Source organism: Pyrus communis, chromosome 9 (genome assembly GCF_963583255.1).
Source record: "Pyrus communis chromosome 9, drPyrComm1.1, whole genome shotgun sequence".
NCBI classification, from domain to species: Eukaryota; Viridiplantae; Streptophyta; class Magnoliopsida; order Rosales; family Rosaceae; genus Pyrus; species Pyrus communis.
Window position 1 is genome coordinate 12,032,602 of NC_084811.1, and position 24,031 is coordinate 12,056,632.

A 24,031-nucleotide genomic window follows, 5' to 3' on the forward strand; every position below is an offset into this window, starting at 1 on the left:
CCGAAAGAATACAACGTTTCAGCGGCAGCCATAAAAGCTGTGCATATTTTCAGTACTCTCCGTCTAACGTAAGAGTACGTAAAAGATAACTGGTGAAACTTTTTCAGCAGGTATCCACCGAAATACATTCACGTTTTTATAAAGACCTATCAGATATATTGAAAATGAAGAAAGAAAATAATATGAAGTCGTAACTCATTTGAACCTCCAAATAATCGATTTAAGGTTCCATTAGTAAAAAGTGAGTTTTTGATCAACCTGTTTGTGTCTACAGTGGTTAAGTTTTTTTAAGGAAGTTGGGGTTCCATCATAAAACTTATTGGCAGTATGAGTAGTACACAAATGACTTAGGCATATGCAATGTTCCCTCTTTTTCTGATGTGGATTTCAAACTCTCAACATGCCACATCACATTTGGTGAATTTTTAGGCCAAACACGTGGACAACACAAATAGGATGACGTGGAGCATGTATTGCCGTTGGGCTTCATACATGGGATAACTTGCCCTGATACTAAGAAGAAAGTTGGGTTCCACCATAAAACTAATTGGCGATATGAGAAGTAGTCCAACTACTAATAAGCATATGCAAAGGTCTTTGTTTCCCCGATACTCTCAACATGCCCCCGCAAGTGTTGTGAATTTTCAAGTCAAACTCGTGAAAACACACAAAATGGATGACGTGGAGTATACGTGGCCATTGAGCTTCACACGTGCGACAACCTGCTCTGACCATGAAGGAAGTTGGGGTTTCATCATAAAATCATTTGGCTATATATAGAATAGCCCAATTACTAATAAGCACATGCAAGATCTCACATCGGGAAAGGAAGGGATCTTGCATGTGCTTATAAGTGATAAGCTACTCTACATATTGTCAATTGACTTTATTGTAGAACCTCAACTTTCTTCACTAGTATTTAAAAACCCATCCTTTAATCATATGTGTGGGCAAGTGAACTGGACGAGTTAAAGGCAGCATTTTGCATATCATCGTTGTTTCCTTTTCATTGGTTTGTAGTGACCTACGTACTGGTCTCTTTCTTTCCAGTAAAGGCACTATATTTCATTCATTGTTCTAAAAATTCCCGTCTACCATAACCTAAGCCCCATCTAGGCGCTAGGCGGCTAGCATCACCGGGATTAATCCCTAGGCATTTGAAAATTAAGAATAGGCGCGTAGACTTACTTAGGCACCTACTAATCCGTCCAGACCCGCCTAGGAACTTGCCTAGGTTGCGACTCTCATTAAGACAAAAAATAGATAACTTTCATTTATCATTTTATTCTTTTTAAGTAAATTGTAAGAGACTTGTTGAATACTTAAATGACCACACATTTCGTAAAGGGTTGATAGAAACCAAACCCAGTCTAGGGTTGAGTGTCATTGCGTATGTAATGTATATTATGCTTTAGAATATTTCAAAGTCAATGATAGCAAATAACAAGACATCCATAAGATCCATCCGCTTCTTGCACATGATAGCAACTGACTTGGTCTTTCTTTCTTTTGATTATTACTTTGATGGAGAGAGGCATTTGGCTACTCAATTGCCTAATTGTTGGATCAAATTCTTTGTTCACAAAGCCAATCAAAATGAGTTTACCTACTCATTAATTTGTCTACACTATTGGTGATACGTACCCTATAAACATGGCCACGATGGTATTACTCACACACACGCATGAGAGGCCTCTTTCTATATGGTACCCGATGAGCATCTTAAAATACAAAGCTTCCCATTATATCCAAGGGCTACTGCACCAAGAATCTATTTCATGTAAGTGCCTGTGTCCCATTCTAGCAGGTAAACCGTCATTTGACCCCTTGAACTATTATTATTCCAATTGAAATTGATCGCCTAAATTATTTTTTGGTAAATTAACTCCTTGAACTATTTGAAATAAGTCAATTGACCTCTTATCGGTAGATTCCATCAACTATTTCGTCAAATTTAAAGGAAAATCAGTCTTTCCTTTATCAATTCTTACTTGTCAACTATAATCAACAATGTAATTATGATATGTGAAAACAAATAATGTGTAATGATAATGCGAGATGGCCCGCTCTGTACACGTTTGGTTTTTTAAGTTTTCTCATTATGTTATATATTTTTTAATTATTTGTATCCATGTGTCGAAATTTTATTGGTGGTTATAGCTAACAAGTAACAATTAATGATGAGATGATTAATTTACCCTTGAATTTGACGGAATTGATTCCGTAATCTAATGGCAAGAGGTTAATTAATTGATTTTAAATGGTTCAAGGGATTAATTTATAAATAAAAAAAATACATTAAAGGTCAATTTCAACTAGAATAATAATTCAGAAGCAAGTTATGCACGTAACTCCAGAAATGCCAAATAAGTTGCAGATAAAGGGATGGGAGGACAGTGAAAGCTAAAGAATCTATAGTTGTCCACTAAACTTTAATCCAAGTCTCAGCCATTAAAATCTGATCGGATAAAACTCAGTAATGTTCTATGTATTACTAGTCATCGACCTCGCCTTAATTCCCAGCATTGTTATTTGTTCAATTTCCATGGATTCTCATAAAGAAAACCAGCAGATTCACTTTGTTTTGTTTCCTTTCATGGCTCAAGGCCACATGATCCCGATGATCGACATTGCTAGACTTTTGGCTCAGCAAGGCATCATTATCACCATAGTCACTACCCCTCGCAACGCAGCCCGTTATCAAACAGTTATTACTCGCGCCATCGATTCCGGGCTTCTTATCCGGTTAATTCAACTGAAATTCCCATCTGAAGAAGCTGGATTGCCAGAAGGTTGCGAGAACGTTGACATGCTGCCTTCATACGGCTTGGCAGTGACTTTCTTTGCTGCCACTGCCCTGCTTCAACCGCAAGTGGAGCAAGTGTTTGAAGAGATGACCCCCAAGCCAAATTGCATAATCTCTGACATGTGTCTTCCATGGACAATTCACATTGCTAGCAAGTTTCACATTCCAAGGCTATCTTTCGGCGGAACATGTTGCTTGGCTTTCTTGGTCATTCATAATTTGAACGTATCCAATATTCTTGAAAATGTAACTTCTGACTCGGAGTGCATTGTTCTGCCTGAGATGCCAGATCGAATTGTGATGACAAAAGCTCAGCTTCCAGCTGGGGCAGTGACACAAAACGTGAAAGAATATAATGATCGTATGGCAGCAGCTGAGATGGCGTCATACGGGATGATCGTGAATAGTTTCGAGGAATTAGAACCAGCATATGTTAAAGCATACAAGAAGGCAAGAAAGGATAAAGTCTGGTGCATTGGCCCCGTTTCGCTGTGCAACAAAGATGACTTGGATAAGGCACAAAGAGGTAACAAGGCTGCAATTGATGCACATCACTGCTCGGATTGGCTTGATTGTCGTGAATCAGGTTCTGTAGTTTATGCTTGCCTCGGAAGTTTGTGTAACCTTGTGTCTGAACAACTGATGGAACTTGGGTTGGGGTTAGAGGCATCGAATAAGCCCTTCATTTGGGTTGTAAGGGGCTGCAGCCAAACAGAGGAATTGAAGACATGGATTACAGAAAGCGGATTTGAGGAGAGGACCAAAGACAGGAGCCTGTTGATTTGGGGTTGGGCTCCGCAAACGCTCATATTGTCACACCCTGCCATTGGAGGGTTATTAACACACTGTGGATGGAATTCAGCATTGGAAGGGATATGCGCCGGCCTGCCCTTGATCACATGGCCACTTTTCGGAGATCAGTTTCTCAATGAGAAACTTGTTGAACAGATTCTGAAAATTGCAGTGAGAGTAGGGATTGAAAATCCAATGAAGTGGGGAGAGGAGGAGAAGATTGGGGTGTTGGTGAAAAAGGAAAATGTGAAGGTGGCCGTAGAGAAGTTGATGGACGGAGAAGAAAGCGAAGCGAGAAGAGAGAGAGCCAGAGAGTTGGGAGAGATGGCAAGGAGAGCAGTAGAGGAAGGGGGATCTTCTCACCTGAACATTACGCTGCTAATCCAAGATATCATGCAACAAGGAAATAATGGCAGAGAGACAAACTAAGAAGAGAGATATTAGGATTATGTGTATTGTATTAGGATATTAGGGTTATACGCATGCTGGAAGCTTAAGATATTAAGATTATACTTCAATACGCATGTTGGGCCCTTTAAAAATAAAAAATAAAAAAAATTATTATTAGTAAGGGGAAAGGGGGGAGGGGGGGGGGTGTGGTTCAAAATTATTATAATTAAGGATAGGGGGGAGTTTCCAACCTAGGAAGTATGGCTAGAAACCCAACACCCTATTCACTTGGATATTAGACCACATGTTGTTGTATCATATTAGGATTATAGATTGTTACTAGCAATCGTGCCTGCGCGTTGCTGCGGGATTGAAAATAATATGTACAACATATTTACAATCCTATTTACACATAATATCCTAATCAGCAATTAATTGAAATGAATAATTAGTGACTTACTCAATAAGGTCCGAGTACTTTTCACTTAGCCAAGAGTAATGGCCTGCATGAGGAAAGCTGAATATGGTGACATCAAATTTCTTCCATTGGAGACGGGATGGATGTCCATCTAATGTGCATCAACTTCATGCAACACCAAGAACTCCATCCTCGTTTGCTCTTCTAAATATGACCAACTGCTCCAATGTTTTGCCTACAAAGAACATAGAACATCAAATCGATTAATCTTGGACCACATTAAACAAATTTAAACAACCCCAAAATTTAATTTGTAGCCCAAAAAACCAGAGGATCAGTAATCGTGACATTTGATGAGTACATATATGAAAAATGTACTTGAAGATTGAAACTTTCATCAAATAAATCACAAAAAAAAAAAAAAAAAAAAAAGCAGAAAATTAGATAAACCCAAAATTATAAATTGTATAAAATTAGATCATTCATTTCAGTCATGCGTAAATACACCATCACACATAACAAATTTGCCTATATGACGGTGATGCACAATGTAAATGTTTAGATTCAAACCACACACAAAGCACTTGTAGCTCCCAAGTATACATGTATTACATTCTGATGTTTGCTTGTTGACTTTGCTCCTGCAGTCATGACTAATGTGATCTCCTTCAATGGTGCATGAGCTTTTTCCTCCAAAGTTGCTTCCTTAAACATCCCTCTTTCCTTAAAAAAAAAAACCCAAAATATATCATATTAAGCATCAGCACTATTAATACTTAATAAAGAAATTGGTCGCAACAGGTTTCACATACATCAGTTCTAAACCTAAAAGGCTTCAGATTTGTAGGCTTTGGTTGCCTATACTTCTCCCCATGAGCATTGCTGGCAATAGATGTGGAGTTTTCTTTCCGAATCTTATCTGCTTGATTGACCTGCATCATTGTTTAAGCGTTAACAGGCATAAAAAACCGTGGAGAAATGAACAAACATAAACACTATATAGATACGTTATTCTCGTATACTTTGTAGCGTTCTTCAAGGCCTGGAATTATACAACTATTTTTTCCACTAATAGCTCTTATTTACATCTTTACTGGATTTGCATCACTTCTTTTATATTAATAAAATTAGAGGATTGCACATGCTTCTTTTTGGACGCCAAAACATTTTTTTCAATTATTCTAGCTCCTTGTGGTTGAATGGGATTCTAAGCTTCAGACTTCGACAACGGAGAGTTTCGAAAAACCTCAGAGTCAGCACCAATGAGCTTAAACACAACAGATGAGAGCTAATGAGATAGAGCTAAGCTACTTCACGACTTCCATAAGTCCACGTCTCCACCCAAGCCTAGACATCCCAACATTGCCCAGATAGGTGTCCCATCTTGACCTACAAGATTTACAGAGAATTGCAAAATTGGAAGAGGTTTAAGCATGAACAGATTGTAAAATGCAAAACTTTACAGCAGCAAATTGGGTTGCAAGCGAGCACTAACCATCATGAATAAAAAGTGGGTACACAAAATTGGCAAGAGACATACTTGTTTCCTGAAACGCAGGTATGAGTGACGGCGATCAATCTCTCCATTTTTTACACAATTAAACTTGAACCTGTGCATAACCAAGGTTTGGAATCCTACTGAAATCAGGAATAGGCCATTGTTAGTTGCAGTTCCTCAAACTCCTGAAAGAAACAACAAAAACACAAACATATTCAATCTTGACATGATTCGTCATGTTAAATATTAAGAGCTACTTCTCGATTGTCATTCCAAACAACCAGCACCATCACCTAATGTGATATAACATCAGATAGAAACAGGAGATGTGCCCTGCAGTGGTTGGAAATATGTGTTTCCCAACAAAAACTATGATTCCCTCTATTGTTGCTATGATTAATCACAAATCTTTTGGATTTACACCTCCGTAGTTGGAGTTTTAAATCTGATGTATGAATAAATAGAGATTGTAGTCCTTAGATCACACAATTTTACCTTTAAACTTACTAAAAGACATAGAATCAGAAGCAGCACTTACAACTTGAACAGTTTAGACATGTTGCTATACGAATCTGGAATTGTAGTCCCACCAAAGTTGTTGTTGTCAACTTGACTGCAAAACAAATAAGATTATAGGGCTAGGAAACTTGATACGGATTGCATCCCTCAAATTATGTTGTAGAAAAAGGAAAGTCTAGAGAATTGTTGCCAAGAGTACGAAAATTTAAGAAAGGAAAGGATGAAAACATAATTAAGGCACAAATTTATGTTCCGAAGTAAGAAAACATACAATATTAATAAGCTTGGCAACTCCGAGAACTCTGGCGGAAGATACCCAGATAAGTTGTTGTCAAGATGACTGCAAAAAGGTATTGGTCTATAATGTCATTTGTTTTCTTTTCAGTGGACATCTGATTAAATTAAAGAGTTTTTCTTCTTTTTTCACTTCACGTAGAATATAGGGGTTGATCTATGACATCTACCAACTGATAACATATGCATGCTCTAACCCAAGAATAAAATAAGAACATACAGTGTTGTGAGCTGCAGAGCCACCATACTGCTGCGCAAGAGCATCTCCATGCTCTGGTACATATCTATTTGAGCTGCAGCAACGGTGCTATCAGGATTACACAACAATATTTATTTGAATATTAGAAAGAAATCAAACAAACAAAAGAGGAGAAATATTTGACGACCAAACAATCGTCAATTTCTTCAGCCATTAAATAAACCTTCTTCGACTGTTTAAGTTCACAATCAAAAAAACAAACCCTTCATAGAGTTTTAGGCAACAAAAATCAAGAGGAAACCAATTAAAAAATATTGGAGATTTTTAAGAACCAAAAACTCTGCAATCAAACAAAATATATTCCACAAAAAGAGTTTAGAGAGAAAAAAAGGAAGAGAGTGAAGAGGCTTACCATCCTTCAAGGCAACCAGAACTTTCAGATAAAATCACACCAAAAAATCCCACAAATTTAACGAAAATTTGAGCACAACCCAGAAATTTAAATTAAAAAAATCTACGAATGGATTTTCAACTTTCTCCTTGTGGGAGTTAAAGAACGTCAGCTATCTCAATCTCAATGTCCTCATCTTCTTCTACAGGCGTGAAGATTTTGAGGATTTCAAAATACCAATCTTGGGACCATTTCCTAAAAAATATGAATTCATAAGCTAAAAAGTCTCAAAACTTTCCAAAAACTTCTTCAAAAATCATTTTTCGAAAACATAGTAGCACCTGACCATCGTCTTCCTCGATGAAACATTAAGAGGGAAAAAGCGACGTAGCTTTGAAGCTCAGTTGCTGAAGAATCTGTTCTTCCTCCCCAACTCCTCCATAACTGCTAGAAGAGAAATTTAAAAAAAAAAAAAAATATATATATATATATATATATATATATATATATAATGTTGTTTAAATTTGCCTTTGGCGGAAATCGAACCTAAGATATCTCATTTACAAGTAAAAAATAATATCATTAACTGGCAAAATATTATTGTATAAAACAAAAACAAACACTACTAGAATGTGCTTGAAAATCGAATGGAACAGTACCTTTTATCCATGCCATAACGAAAGAGATTCTGGTCACTTGGAGAATTTCTTCAGTAATTAATACAAGTCATATGGCATATTATTTTCGCAATTCCTCATGTTACTTGTATCCACGTACGGAAGCAAATATGGCATTTGATGTCACTTAGTACTACGGTCTAGTGGTATTCCTCTTCACTTGTAAGTGAAAGGTCTTAGGTTCAATTTTCGCCAAAAGCGAATTTAAACCACATTATTAATATTTCATTGTAAGGTTAAGCCCACTCCCTTCTCCTTAGTGTAGATAATATTGTTTTTTTGAGATAATATTTTTTTTTTTCAAAAAAACAAAAGATATGGCAGTTGATGTCTTCCCTAATGTTGGTCATTTTTATGATCAACCTTATATTTGCTTTAATAATCTTAGATTGAATATTGACATGTACATGACTACATGTATGTGGATCTTCTTTGTAATTTATTTTGGGTCTTTAAACAAGAACGGAACAGAAGTGTTGTTTGGCGTAAAAACGTACAAGAAGTCTATTAGGTTGTGTGAAGGGTTTAGGCAGACTTTGGAGTAGGTGCTGAGTTTTGCGTCTCAAGGTTAGGATGATGCAAAAGTTAGGTTTGTGTTACTTATTTCGTTTGTTTTTGTATTTGAGTCTGGATTTGACTTCTGGTTGGATTCCTTATTTGGTGAAAAGATTTTGTTAATTACCTATTGATTAGTTACTTTCTATTAGGATTTCTATGTAAACCTAAGTCTTATGCTCTATAAAAAGGACCTTAAGGTTAGTTTATTTTGTGTGGCTTATTCGTGTGGCAATTTGATGAGAGTCAATTTGTGAATTTGTGAGAATCTTCTTCGTTTGTTTTCGGATTCTCTACTCGTTTGTTTTAGGGTTTGTAATTTGTGCGATTTAGGTTGTGAGAGTTCAAACACTTTTTTGTAATCTTCGTTTGTTTAGTTACTCGCCATAATTAGCCTATGAACGTACGCTTTACGCCAAATCACATTAAATCTTTTGTGTTCTTATTTTGAGATTGTTGTTTTTTCAATTTTTCTTACAACGTTGATATTTGGTACTTTATAAGAATTCGCTTCCGTTTGCGAAGATGAGGCAGCAGAGTCTCTGGTAGCACCATGGAGATCAGGGCTGACGACGGAGAGATGAATCGGCAATTGAGAGGAGTGAGGAGGTACAAATGACATTGCAGAGTAAGCAAAAAGAAAGATTTTCACACTCTAATTTTCTCTAGCCGCACTATTCTACTTGATCAATCCTTGATTCTCTTATAGATTTTAGTTTTTTTTTTTTTTTTTTTTTAAATCAAATATAGTTTTAAATTTTTATTTTATGTGCAACTCCGAAATTGAAATTCCTCTTGAGGTTAAATTGTGAATTGTTGTTCAAAATAATAATAATAATAATTGTGAATTTGAAGTCATCGAATAAAAGGCTGTGCAACAGTCTGTAACACTTTTTGACGAATTTCTCAAAACTGAGATTAATCTTTTGTGATCACTTACTGCGGTCTAGTAGTATTCTTCTTCACTAGTAAGTAAGAGTTAAAGGTTTGATTTTTGCCAAATGCAACTTTGAAACACACTATTATCGCTAGTCCAATGTAAGGTTTAGCGCACTCCCCCACTCCCTTAGTGCAGATATAATCGTTTGTTAAAACAAAATAAAAAAATATTAATTTTTTGTGAAAATTAGGTCAGTAGTTCCAAGGCCGTCCAATTATCCCGGAAATGGACTAGGCTCGTGCCGAAAAAAGAGTTGAGCGGCTGGGTGCAAGTTGAAACGTCCTAGATACCGAGGCTTGAAACTAGAGTGAAATGCATGTATTGTGATGTAAAATTGGCGAATGAGAAAAGCTACAAAAATAATTGAAAAAAAAAAAAAAAAAATTGGACTCTAATTTTTGGTAGTTATCATTTTTTTTTTTTTAATTAGTTTCAATTCTTTGAAAACTAAATACTGAACTTGGTCACCAAATAATTTTTTAGTTTTCAAAGAAACTACATATGAAATAGTTATGAAACGGCCTCTTAACATTCATTCATCATGCATTTTGGTTTGTACAAAGTCTCTTAAGCCATAAAAATCTCATTACTGAAATTGGAATTTAATATAACAAAAAATAAAATTAATTTACTAATTTGAGATATCCATCATGATCTTTATTATTTATAGAGAGAAAGATCATCAGTAAAATTTTAAGGATAGTATGCTATCGGTGTATCATGCACACTACTTAAGATGTTCAATATTTATCTAATGTCCAAAAATTTCGGTGTAGGATGCAACGGTTTTTGGCTTGCAATCTGTTAAAGGCATTTGTTTTGGGTACACAGGGACATAAGGTTTAAATCTTGTCCTTGATATGGCAATAGAAAATAATGTTGGAGAAATTACACGATTAAGCAAACTTATTCTCCTAGGTCCTAGGTAGGCCTGGCAATTTCTGACACGACCCGATAACCCGACACGACACGACACGAAATTAACAGGTGTTTGGGTCGACACGATAACGAATCGGGTCTTATCGGGTAACCCGATAAGCACCTGTTAAGATAACGGGTTGGGTCGGGTATACACGTGGGTAAACACGATACACGATAAGCAGAATATTATTTTTATAATTTTATAACCCTAAAAAAATACTGTAATAATTATATACATTAATTTTACAATTTTATACCCCTAAAAATTATAATAAATATATATATATATATATATTAAATTAACTATAAAATTTATAATAATTATAATTATTATATATACTATAATAATTATACCCCCAAAATATTAAGTCTATCTATACTAATTATATATATATATATATATATATATATATTAAATTTTATAAAAACTATAATGCATATTAATTAATAATTTAATATGCTTGAATCATGATCATGCATTTGTCAACTTGCCGCCCTTTTTGAAAAAAAAAATGGAGGGAAAATGAAAATGTTAAGAAAAGTTGAAAATAAAACAAAAAAGTGAGGGAATTAGGGAAAGATGTTGGAGGGAAAAGTGAAAATGATAAGAAAAAGTTGAAAAGGAAACAAAAAAAAGAGGGAAAAATGAAAATTAATAGAAGTGATGAGAAATTTTTTTTTTTTTTTTAAGTTATTAACTTTTTATCACACATATGACTGTCATGACATATCTCACTATTTTTATAATGACACACGTGACACGTGATGTATGTACTATTCCGTGTACCAGTCAATTATAATTTATACGTACAAAATAAATAGATTTAAATCTACTTAATAAATATATATATACACACACACACACACACGGAACTTGATTGATGGCATACGAATTCTCCAAAACTAATTTCAACGATCCAAACCGGCAAAATTGTTTGTATATGCTTGGAGATCACATCAGCAAAAAATCACAAAAAAAAAACATTCAGAGATCAAGTAACGGGACAAAGCTTTTCAACGGTTATAAACGAAAAATCACGATTTAACGGTTATTTTAACTCCGATTTTGATGATTTTTTATAACTACACTCCTTGACCCTATATGAATATAATGAATGAATTCGATCTTCAATTTAAAATATTTACACAAGTGGATACCACAAAATCTTATGTTATACTTAATAAAAGTATAAATAAACTCTAAGTGTTAGTTAATCTATCGTTTTACAAATTCTCCAAAACTAATTTCAACGATCCAAACCGTCAAAATTGTTTGTATATGCTTGGAGATCACATCAGCAAAAAATCACAAAAAAAAAACATTCAAAGATCAAGTAACCGGACAAAGCTTTTCAACGGTTATAAACGAAAAATCACGATTTAACGGTTATTTTAACTCCGATTTTGATGATTTTTTATAACTACACTCCTTGACCCTATATGAATACAATGAATGAATTCGATCTTCAATTTAAAATATTTACACAAGTGGATACCACAAAATCTTTTGTTATACTTAATGAAAGTATAAATAAACTCTAAGTGTTAGTCAATCTATCGTTTTACGAATTCTCCAAAACTAATTTCAACGATCCAAACCGTCAAAATTGTTTGTATATGCTTGGAGATCACATCAGCAAAAAATCACAAAAAAAAAACATTCAGAGATCAAGTAACGGGACAAAGCTTTTCAACGGTTATAAACGAAAAATCACGATTTAACGGTTATTTTAACTCCGATTTTGATGATTTTTTATAACTACACTCCTTGACCCTATATGAATATAATGAATGAATTCGATCTTCAATTTAAAATATTTACACAAGTGGATACCACAAAATCTTATGTTATACTTAATAAAAGTATAAATAAACTCTAAGTGTTAGTCAATCTATCGTTTTACAAATTCTGCAAAACTAATTTCAACGATCCAAACCGTCAAAATGGTTTGTATATGCTTGGAGATCACATTAGCAAAAAATCATAAAAAAAAAAACATTCAAAGATCAAGTAACCGGACAAAGCTTTTCAACGGTTATAAACGAAAAATCACGATTTAACGGTTATTTTAACTCCGATTTTGATGATTTTTTATAACTACACTCCTTGACCCTATATGAATACAATGAATGAATTCGATCTTCAATTTAAAATATTTACACAAGTGGATACCACAAAATCTTATGCTATACTTAATGAAAGTATAAATAAACTGTAAGTGTTAGTCAATCTATCGTTTTACGAATTCTCCAAAACTAATTTCAACGATCCAAACCGTCAAAATTGTTTGTATATGCTTGGAGATCACATCAGCAAAAAATCACAAAAAAAAAAACATTCAGAGATCAAGTAACGGGACAAAGCTTTTCAACGGTTATAAACGAAAAATGACGATTTAACGGTTATTTTAACTCCGATTTTGATGATTTTTTATAACTACACTCCTTGACCCTATATGAATACAATGAATGAATTCGATCTTCAATTTAAAATATTACACAAGTGGGTACCACAAAATCTTATGTTATACTTAATGAAATTATAAATAAACTCTAAGTGTTAGTCAATCTATCGTTTTACGAATTCTCCAAAACTAATTTCAACGATCCAAACCGTCAAAATTGTTTGTATATGCTTGGAGATCACATCAGCAAAAAATCACAAAAAAAAAACATTCAGAGATCAAGTAACGGGACAAAGCTTTTCGACGGTTATAAACGAAAAATGAAGATTTAACGGTTATTTTAACTCTGATTTTGATGAATTTTAACAGCTACACTCCTTGACCCTATATGAATACAAAGAATGAATTTGATCTTCAATTTAAAATATTTACACTAGTGGAATTTATATACTTAATAAAAGTATGAATCAACTATAATATTAATAATTATATACATTTAATATTTGTAATAGATTAGTAGTGTATGTATTATTTTTTTTATTAGGCTTTCATTTTCGAGTGTAGATATAGTACTTGAACGAGAAATGTTTTAATGTTTTCAAGTAATATTTATGTCGCAATGTGTGGTATGTGCAAATTGTAAAAAAATATATTTTTTTCTTAACGGGTCATAACGGGTCGGGTCACTTTACCTGTTGGGTAAAGTGACACGACCTGTTAAGGACCCGTTAAGATAACGGGTGTGACACGACACGACCCGTTAAGATAACAGGTGTTACACGAAAACGACACAAACACGACAGACACGACCCGTTTGCCAGGCCTAGTCCTAGGGTTCAAGAAAATTGCAGTCATCCAGGATTCGATCATAATCTAATGGTAGGTGATTATTTAACTTTTTTTGTTGTTCTTTCTCCTTCACGTTGGATTCAAATCAAATGGTGGGCTACCACATCTTTGTTGGACCCTGAAATCTGGGAGAATGGGGCCCTACGATTAAGGTAGGGAAGTCATTTCCACAGTGTTAGCCTCTTATACACCTCTGTTTAATCATAGCCGTTGATTTCACTTGACTTACTCAATCTGATAGTCATAAATAAAGGAATGTTCATAAGAAGTTAATAAAGATGTGTGAAACTCACTTCCTTTAAGGTATTGGGTCGAATGTAGCCCTTTTGTTTTGGACAAAACTTGTTTTTTAGACGTCAATGGATGAAAGAGAGAGTCACTATCTATCGTATTGTGGGTAGTGGAGAGAAGCCATCTTATGCTTTGACCTTCAATGAAATCTGTTATTCTGGTCAGGGAGAAATTATCAAACGTCTAGCATGAGGGTGGAGAGAATGTAAGAGCCACTCATATCCATCACGAAGATTGTCATTATTCTAATTTCTAAGCCAAATAAATCCATCATATATAGCTAAATCATAACTTGCATCGGATGACAACATTACATAATCCACAGCAACCAAATTAAAAATGGGTTACATGGTCGGTAATATCGTCGTAGAATTAACAACAATAAGTCACGTATCTTTAAAGAATACAAATTTAAAAAGCCACATCACTTCTTATTCACTGGATTAGTATGGTATGTTATAATACCAGACTGCTAGTTAAAAAAACACATACAGGCATGATTATATTTTTCTTAAGGTTGACGGGACGACACAGCGTATCAGAATGTTTGATAAATAAAAACGCTACGAAAATACTAGAATGTACGAGTCAATTGATCGTTGAGATTGTGATCATCATGAAGGTTGAAGAGTGGAGGATGTAAAAGCCAATCATTTCCATCAATGTACGAAATGTCCAAGAAAGGAGCTGCTTCAGATTCATTCAGTTGCCTTCCATACGAAACCCTATACGTATAATTCGCACCAGACCCCATGCAATCGTACTCCCCAAATAATACTGTCCTGCATTCAAATAAATTTCTTCGGAATTAGAAGACAAAGAAAATGAGAACGACTTGTTTGACATGATGAGTACACTGTCCCAATGCATAACGTGTAATACAAGAATATGCATTAATTTCTCTCTGTGTCTTTGTATTATTGGCACGAGACATTACTGTGGCAGTGTACCGTCCCATACAAGTTGCAATTTAACTTTTGGACATAAAAGCAATGAGGAGGAATTAAGCAATTAGTACTGACTGGTCTCTGGAGGGGTCTTTCCAGTCATTCCATCCATCTGAAGCAACAACATCAGACATGTATGTTTTCGAAAACACAACAGTTGCATAAGCTCCCCATGCTCGACCAAGCCACACTTTCCCACTTCCTCCAACGCTACAATTCACAAAGGAAAACCCGCTTTGCTCCTGCATCGACTGCCTTCCTTGCGCCGTGATGGCTCCACTTATCCCCGATTTGACTGCATTTGCTATGGAGTTAAGGATGCACCCCTGTTGGAAACATTATGTGAAATGCCTTTTTAGTATCAAATGAGTGCTAATACCGTCAGATCAAATGAAATAACAGACATTAACATAAGGTGTGTGGAAGGTAAAAGGGGATGCATAGATAGCACCACCCCTATCTGACAGATAAGATATTGACATGTCACGCCATTCGGTGATTAAAATTTAAGAAAAAGTTTCCTCGTGATCTACCTCATATAGTGATCTAGCCTTTCCAAAAATGAAATCAATGGAGCCCTGAATGAAACATTCTCTAAAATAATGTCTCCCACGATCATCATTAAGCGTGTCTTGTGCACCATAAAAGCCACACCCATAAAATGCAGCTTGGTCTCCTGCAATTCTCAGGGCCACTGCCTGTGCTCCAATTCTTCCCGGAGCTGGTGGCGGAGCAGTGTTCTTCTCGAATAAAAACCAAAGAAAATAATTTACAAACTGAAATCCCACATTTAAAATTAAAATACGAAACAGTTTACATGTTCTTTACCTGAAAGCTGATGTTGTAGGCAGTGAAACAGGGAGCAAAGATGGCAACTGAAGAGCTAAAAGCAGTCCTTCCAGTAGAATTTGCAGTGTCATTCCATGCTATGATAGTGTTTAGATAACTCTGTCCTTGAATTATCAAGTTGGTCTTGTTAGCACTCACTGTCACCTTTTCCCTGCCATCATACATATTTGTCATCGTATAGTTTGTGTTTTACATAAATGGGTCTTGAAATATTAATGAGATTCCATTTCGGGTTTAGGGTTTAGGGTCTTGAAATATACCTGTAAGTGCCGGAGTTGATTATGATGAGGGTTCTATTAATACTAAGCTCCGGAACAGCATCAACCGCGCTTTGGACACTAATAAAATTTGAGCAACCTTTGAAGCCTACTGTCAAAACAAGGGATACATTGTATTCGGACATGAACCTAGAGTTTTTCCGTTTGGTCTGGTCACATGTATGCCTACGCTGACGGTGGTGGTGGTGGTGGTGTCTAGACATAATGCTTGTTAGGGTGGACAGTAAGCTCTCGCTGGTTTGCTCGAAAACCTGATCAAATATGGCAAGCTTGAAGCTGTTTCGAGCACTTTCGGAAATAATGGAAGTTGGGGAAAGAAAGGGGGTGAGGGGGAGACATTTAAAAGTGGAGAGGAGTGCAATGGCAAAGGCTGAGAGCCAGAAGAAAAGGGTTGTTTTGGTTGTCATGGGTTAGGGTTTTGCGAATAATTAGTTGAGATTTTATTTATGTTATTTGTTCATTATTTATGTAAAAATGGTTGTAAGGGAGGTGAATGATGATTGGCGTGCGAGGTAAGAATTGTATGGGGCGGCTTTATATGATGTTTGTGCGTATGAAGGTGATTACAAAATCTATACTTTTAGGAGTGTTGGTGATGAGAGAGAGAGAGAGAGAGAGAGAGAGAGAGAGAGATGGGGAGGTCATGGTGGTTGGAAGATGCATACGCAAAGCTTCTGAGAGATTTTGGACATGAATCATGATGAAATGGGGGCAGATCAGGCATGTGTGGTGACGCAATGAGACTTGAACTTGAATTCTAATTTTATCTTTTGAAATATTGGGAGTGGTGTTTGACTATTTTAGCAACAAATTTGGGGCGGTGGGATTCCTAGCTTGATTTGATCATGGTTACTCAAGAAAAAAGTGACTTGCAATCAATGTCACCGCCACTGCAATGTGAGAATTTCTGGTGTACAACCGCCGCCGGACCACTTGTTTGGGTGGCTACACATAACCGGAATCCGACTTTGTAATTTTAGACCACTCCCATGCGGTCAAATGTGTAGGCACAGTAATGTTTTAAAAGGCGAAGGCGTGAGCGAGGAGTTTCATGAATAGCCCCGTCTAGGCGAAATTTTTTTATATATATAATGTATAATATACATAGAAATATAAACTTTGTAAAATTATTCATTATCATTCAAAAGTGCACAAGTCAACAAATTTAACCAAGTAATCAAATTAATCTAACAATCAAACAAATACGGTCGGTTTTGTTTTTACCAAAAAAAAAAAAGGTCAGTTTTGTTCAAAAAAATATAAAAACAAACAAACAAATAGAGTGGTGTGTTTGTTGCACCAAACTATCTCAGACTGGATTAGCTTCAGGGATTAAGCTAGACTGGCTTAAACTAGACTAAGTTAAACTGACTTAATGAAGCATTTGGTGCAGTGTCGGATTAAAAAACAGAATAATTAACAAATCTTAATATTATATTATTTACTCTACATATATTAATATTATATTATTTAATTTATATTATTAGTATACTCCATTCTTTTTTTTTTCATAACAATTCTCCATTTTTCTATTCTCTCCCTCCCCATCTTTCTTCTCTGTCCAAGGCAACCCAGTCCCCAGATCATCCCAATCGCCATCCAAACCCAGATATAGAATCTTGGCCTCCTTCTGCCACAACCCATAGCAGAAACATGGCGGCGACTGATTCTTCTCCAGGAGCAGATTGGTGGAGTTATGAGTGAAGGACCAAAATACCCACAACGAATCGAATGAGGAAAGATCAAATACAAAAGCTGCTTGGCGAAGCGTTACAGGTTCGTTAGATCTGTGTTTGAAAATGGTTTTGGGAGAGCAAGATTGGGAGTCGATGAAGCTAAGGAACAAAGCAGAGAAGTGTTGCCTCTCGACAACGAGCTCGGCGATAAAGTATCTCGGGGATGGGCGAATTTGAGGTCTCGTGATTGTAGGTTTAGGGCGAGGGGGGAAAGGGTGGTGGCCGTCTGGTGGTGTAAAAGGGAGAGTGGGAACGATGTGGTTGACGTCTCGTGAAACAGAGAGCAGAGAAGGGTCTTAGCTAGTCCCATGGTTTTCGGGGACTCTCGCTAAGAACCTCTAGCGATGTCCTTAGTCTAGGTTAATCCCAGCTAGTCTCATTAACATTAGTCTCGTGCAACAACAAACACAGGACTACAATAATAGTTAGTCCAGTCCAGTCCAGACCCACTTAGTGAGGGCAAACAAACACCCCCCTAGAGTCTTAAATGACTATTTATAGGTATATTTTGAGTAATATTAGGGTAAGATATGTAGTCTTAGAAAAGAGGAATAAGATAATATGATATCTCTTAAGAAAAGAATATATAAGGTAAAAAACAATAAAAAGAAGGGAGCTTTATATATAGAGACAAAAACTTTCACTATATTTCAAGGAACACCACTAGTTTTTAAACATGTCAATGAGAGACAAAAACATAAAAACAACTAAAGCCCAGCCCAAAAACATAGAAACCATGTTTTAAATTGCCAACCATACCCCTAAAGCTTTAAGACTTTTAATAGAACACAACCCTCACAACTCTAACAAAATTAATATGTGCCTTAAGATCAACCCATCCTTGACTATTTATGCAGAATCAATTTGTAACATTTATTAGTAGAATCAGTTTAACCCGTACTCAACCATGTTTGCAAAATCAGTTCAACCCGTCCTCGACTATTTTTGCAGATTCAGTTCAACTCATCTTCAATCATTTTTGCAGAATCAGTTCAATCAGTCATCAACCATTTTTGCAGAATCAGTTCAATTCGTCTTCGACTATTTTTGCAGAATCAATTCAACCGCGTCTTGACCATTTTTTGCAAAATCAGTTCAACCCATCATAAACAGTTTTTGCAGAATCAGTTCAGCCCCATCCTCAGTCATTTTTGCATAATCAGTTCAACTTGTCTTTGATATTTTGCAGAATCAGTTCAACCCATTCTCGACCATTTTTGCAGAATCAATTCAACCCGTCATCGATATTTTTGTAAAATCAGTTCAAACCGTCCTTGATCATTTTTGCAGAATCAATTCAATTCGTCATCAACCATTTTTGTAGAATCAGTTCAACCCATAACTATAAATTCACGTGAATGGTTCAATTTACCCGTTATTAGAGCAATTGGTTAAGGAGTCTTTTTTTTTTCCCCTACTAAGGCTCTTTAACCACTTATGGTGCTTTATAAAGAGGGAATTGACTTCATCTTGTGTATGCATGTATCATTCCTTCCGCATAAAAAAATAACGATTTCTCTATTACAAAATGAAGATGTGAAGCCTATACATCAAATTTTAAAATCCAATCAATCCAACCTCAAAAAAAAAAAAAAAATCTGGGGGTCCTTAGATTTGATGGAGTAATTGCTTACATAAGAGCATCTTCAGCATTGCAAAGGCCCCCTAGGGCTATTCACTATTGAATCCACCCAGTGAATAGTAAATGTTCTTAATGAACAATAACTGCATTTTGCATCTCCACCTCTAAAACTGAATAATCCTCGCAATAGGCAATAAAATATTAGTATTTTTTATTTTATAAAATAATACAAAATAATTTTATTTGTAATTTCAGATAAAGCACCGAAAGCATCACAAGAATTCCTTACCAGTTCTTCACATCGTGAATTTGGCAACAAATTCAACAATTAGACAAACAAACAGACAAATTCATACATACATGCATACAAAAGATTACTGATGAACAAGGAAGCAGTAGAAAGAATTGAGGAGGAAGAGGAAGGCGGCTCTAGCCTCCAGGCTCTGATCATGTCTGCGAATTGAAAGTGAATCAGAAAGAGAAAATTTTAATGCTATCCAAGCTTTCCTTTTTCTTGTCACGAATCAAATCCCTCGCGGCTTGCTTTTCATCTTCGATTACAGCTTCAAGTTGGGGGATCGATCGATCCCCTCCGGAGAATTGTAGGCCTTTTTTAGCAAAGAATTGTAGGCGTTTGGGTATTTTTGTAATTTAAACTCCGGAGAAAAAATGCCAATGAAGTCATCCCTTAAGTTTGTCTATTCTTGAAATGTTTAAAATGTATTGTCACAATAAAAAATTAAAAATTAAAAGTATCATCTATATGTAATTTTTCTTAAAAATAAAAAGATGTTTATTTTTTTTAATTTTTTTTTTCTGTTGGGATGTTATGAGAATAATAAAAACAAAAAGAAACAAAAAGATGTTTATCTATCCATATAAAAATAATATAAAAAATAAAAGTAATAAAAAAGAGTTAGTGAGGTAATAAATGTCAACAAAGTAGAGTCTATTTAAATTTTAAAGAGAAAACAATTGTTAAAAAATGTAAAATCAGGAAAAAAAACACCTCGCCATGTGTCTTGTTCATCTTCTACCTTGGGCACGGCTTTGGGTTTTAAAATAAATAAATAAATAAATACAAAGCAAACAATTGAAAAAAACAAAAAAACACCTGGACGCCCTGAGGCGCTCATTCACCATCTAGGAACGCTCCGGCGATGCCTTACGCCGACTCCTGGAAAACAGATGCGGCAAACCACCCCCTCGCCTTTGAGGCCGACTAGGAGCGCCCTAGGATAAGTCTTTTAAAACATTAAGGCACAACCAAAACCCTACTCTGTAATTTTTTGAGCCTCTTCCGCCCATGCTCCCACACAAAGCAAGCATGAGGCCATTTGTACGCAATAAGGAAGAGGATGTTCTCCCCTTTTCTCTCCCGTCCTACTTGAACAGTTACGATTAAGTCACATCGTCTTATATTAAATTTTTTGTAGAGACAATAATACAAAAACCAAAATGTGAGACAAGGAGAGGAAAAGAAATAGAAATAAGAGGGAAGAAATAGAAATAAGTTGAAAAAATTTATCACCTCCATATCGTTGAGAGAAATTTAGATTATTAAGAAAAATACTGGTAACAATATATTACTTGAAAAATTTATATATTTTTAGTGCCTTACTACGCTAAATTATAAAATTTAAGAAAGGAGGAAGAGTTTGAACCGAGACGAAGTAGGCTGACCAGAAAGCCCCAACCACCAGAGCAATCCGACCAAAATTGCACAGAGAAAGAAGAGAAAATATACGAGAGAAGATTACCAAACTCATGCAGAATGTGTATTATAGAAATCTAGCTATTAAGGTGATGTTCAATAACAAAAAAAATGTTGATATGAACAGCAGAGGCTTGACAATTCCAATTCATAAAATTTTACAAACATGAACTGGAAACAAAAAGCTTGCTAATAAAATATCAGAAAACAAAAATTGAAAAATCTCCCTTCGCTCTCCCCTTCCCTCATGTGCTTACAACCCGGCACTCGGGAACCCTTTTATGTAGCATGGACGTTCCTTTGAATGTCACCATTTGGTAGCAGGTTCTTCGGTAGGTGGTGAGCTGCAGCACGAGGGACGCAACCATGAGTACCGGGGCACAAGAAAAGGTACGACTAGAATTGAGGCATCAATTAGACACATTTAAACATACCTGCTCCGGCTTCATTTTTGTAAAACCAAATTTATCGGTCCATATGGATTCTGCTTCTTCCGCAGCCGGCAGCACAATACTTTTCACATTCAAGAAAGCTAGCAGCTTTTCAATGCAGGAGAACAATAGTTGGAAGTAGCCCTGTGAAGTTAGGTGATTAAAGTTAAACCATATCAAATTGAAAACTGCAGTCATCCCATTGTGGGTGGCATAATGAAAACTACCAATAATTAAATATTGTATCACAAAACCGCCAAGGAAAAAAGAAAAGCAGGGCAAAAAAAATAAACATAATCATCTAAGAAAAATACAACTTTATATTCATATAGTCCCACCTTGCCATGGTTACCATTACTAGTGGCAACCAAAGGAAGTTCAGCAACTTCATGACCAAAAACACGTATAATTCCAGCTGATACCACAGTCGAGCTGCAAGACCAGTCAAGTTCTATCAATTATACTACACGGAAGCAAGTCCACGACCAGAAATCAAAAGAATTCTTACTTGACCATCAGTATTGCACAGTACATATTCCCAAATTCTTGGCTCCTAACATTCCTTCTGAGAGAGAGAAGAAAGTAATGTTAGAAAAGATAGACATGTAAGACTGTCAAAAATAAACCAACTACAGCATAAGGTATAACATATCCTTATGCTTACCCATAAACCATGGCGGGAATAAGGTCTCGCCCAGATTCTGCATCAACTATAGGATCAAAACAATCCTGAGACACAAATATCGGAGAATTTCAATTAGTCATGATGATTGCCCCACTCGTCTGTAACAAATGCCTCAATATGCTTCTTTAATGCAAGAAATGATAAATAATAAAAAAATAACCCTAGTGCATAAAAGCATAGTGCACTGTAAAATTCCTGCCTATCAAAATAAACATTTCAGTCATACAGAAGGGGGAAAAAGAAAATCACCGTAACAAACAAACACCAACTGCATTAAGTGGGTCCTAAAGAAGTCATCTTGTTCAAGGGGATTGTGCTGTCTATGTGCAATTGTAATTTCACATAGATTACCCTAGTGCATAAAACCCGATAATGACCCGATTAGTTATCGTGTTGACCTGAAACCCGTTATTTTCGTGTCGTGTTAACGGGTCATGTAAGAAATTGCCAGATCTAATCTTCAGCATTGCAAAGGCCCCCTAGGGCTATTCACTATTGAATCCACCCAGTGAATAGTAAATGTCCTTAATGAACAATAACTCCATTTTGCATCTCCACCTCTAAAACTGAATAATCCTGGCAATAGGCAATAAAATATTAGTATTTTTTATTTTATAAAATAATACAAAATAATTTTATTTGTAATTTCAGATAAAGCACCGAGAGCATCACAATAATTCCTTACCAGTTCTTCACATCGTGAACTTGGAACTTGTATATTTGGACTCCTGGCAACTTTAGGAACATAACTGGGTCCTTGCATGCACCATCGGTACACTGGGAAGTGCAATGATCCTAGACCCGAGAGCTTGAAGCTCTAGTTTGTAGTTTCAGGTGAGATTTCCTTGTTCCTTTGAATATTTGGGATTTTCTTGTTGGTGTTGTGATTCCGAGTGAAGACTTAATGGTTAAATTTTGTTCTTTTCACTATGCATGCTTTATGTTTCGTTAGAATCCGGCAAGAAAATCCGACGAGCTCTGTGACCAAACCCAGCCAATCTCAACCACAGTTGTTACTCACAATGGTAGAATCTTGTTCCTTTTCATTTTAGCCTCATTTTTGTGCTTAAATTACAATTTTTAATGGAGTTTTAAGTCGAGATCGGAATTGGGATGAATCTCCGCCAAATATTCCGGTGTTCTTCCTCGAGGGGTCCGGTGACCCATGTTTTAAATAGTGGCTGACGTCAGCTTTGCATCATCTCCATCTCGGGCTCTTGGGGCAGCAATTCGTGCCGGGCCTGTCGCTTGGACCCCCTCCGGCATTGAAGCCCACATGGGCTGGACTTGATCGACCCAGCAATTTGGTCCTGTTCTGTTCACGGTCGATCGGGCTAAAGGCCCCCACTGGACTTGCTCTAATGTGGAGAGCAGGAGCTCTTCTAATTCTCTTCGAATGAGGCTGTCCATGGCTTTTCTTTTACTCTCTGCTTGTTTGCGTCTTGTGCTCTAAAAAATGGAGCTATCTTTTTGTTCTGGGTCGTAACCAAAACAAAGCATCTTCACCATTTCTAATTGTCTGCATTTTTTAATGTGAGCCTAAAGGCATAAAGTGCCTTTCAGCTTTTTTTTGTCTGCCACCGAAAGCAATAAATGGGCTCTTGAATTTGGCAACAAATTCAACAATTAGACAAACAAACAGACAAATTCATACATACATGCATACAAAAGATTACTGATGAACAAGGAAGCAGTAGAAAGAATTGAGGAGGAAGAGGAAGGCGGCTCTAGCCTCCAGGCTGCGAATTGAAAGTGAATCAGAAAGAGAAAATTTTAATGCTATCCAAGCTCTTTCCTTTATCTTGTCACGAATCAAATCCCTCGCGGCTTGCCTTTCGACTTCGATTACAGCTTCAAGTTGGGG

General features: G+C 36.0%; 3 protein-coding genes and 1 long non-coding RNA gene across 6 annotated transcripts; 1 reads left to right on the forward strand and 3 right to left on the reverse strand.

The window, feature by feature from the left end:
* Positions 1 to 2,434: 2,434 nt before the first annotated feature.
* Positions 2,435 to 4,388, forward strand: LOC137745308 (UDP-glycosyltransferase 73C1-like). Its single transcript, XM_068485248.1, has one exon. It carries the CDS (start codon positions 2,480 to 2,482, stop codon positions 4,025 to 4,027), a length of 1,548 nt encoding a protein of 515 aa, XP_068341349.1. The 5' UTR covers positions 2,435 to 2,479; the 3' UTR covers positions 4,028 to 4,388.
* Positions 4,389 to 5,014: 626 nt separating this feature from the next.
* On the reverse strand, positions 5,015 to 7,460 carry LOC137745309 (uncharacterized). 3 transcript variants are annotated; one of them, XR_011069679.1, is made up of 6 exons: positions 7,329 to 7,460; positions 6,695 to 7,010; positions 6,443 to 6,517; positions 5,902 to 6,089; positions 5,219 to 5,795; positions 5,015 to 5,129 (listed from the first exon to the last, which is right to left on the reverse strand). It is a non-coding gene; the product is annotated as an uncharacterized lncRNA (long non-coding RNA). The 3 variants fall into 3 exon arrangements; XR_011069678.1 differs by having other exon boundaries at positions 5,902 to 6,044; positions 6,695 to 7,460; XR_011069677.1 differs by having other exon boundaries at positions 6,695 to 7,460.
* A 6,990-nt stretch (positions 7,461 to 14,450) lies between these two features.
* Positions 14,451 to 16,488, reverse strand: LOC137744207 (probable pectinesterase 15). Its single transcript, XM_068484070.1, has 6 exons — positions 16,189 to 16,488; positions 16,002 to 16,107; positions 15,721 to 15,892; positions 15,426 to 15,632; positions 14,968 to 15,218; positions 14,451 to 14,727 (listed from the first exon to the last, which is right to left on the reverse strand). Exons 1-6 carry the CDS (start codon positions 16,424 to 16,426, stop codon positions 14,520 to 14,522), a joined length of 1,182 nt encoding a protein of 393 aa, XP_068340171.1. The 5' UTR covers positions 16,427 to 16,488; the 3' UTR covers positions 14,451 to 14,519.
* A 4,586-nt stretch (positions 16,489 to 21,074) lies between these two features.
* LOC137746097 (increased DNA methylation 1-like) lies at positions 21,075 to 22,242 on the reverse strand. The gene is made up of 5 exons (XM_068486160.1): positions 22,147 to 22,242; positions 21,991 to 22,047; positions 21,821 to 21,914; positions 21,486 to 21,626; positions 21,075 to 21,395 (listed from the first exon to the last, which is right to left on the reverse strand). The coding sequence occupies exons 1-5, from the start codon at positions 22,155 to 22,157 to the stop codon at positions 21,297 to 21,299; spliced, it is 402 nt and encodes a 133-aa protein (XP_068342261.1). The 5' UTR covers positions 22,158 to 22,242; the 3' UTR covers positions 21,075 to 21,296.
* Between the last annotated feature and the right edge of the window lie 1,789 nt (positions 22,243 to 24,031).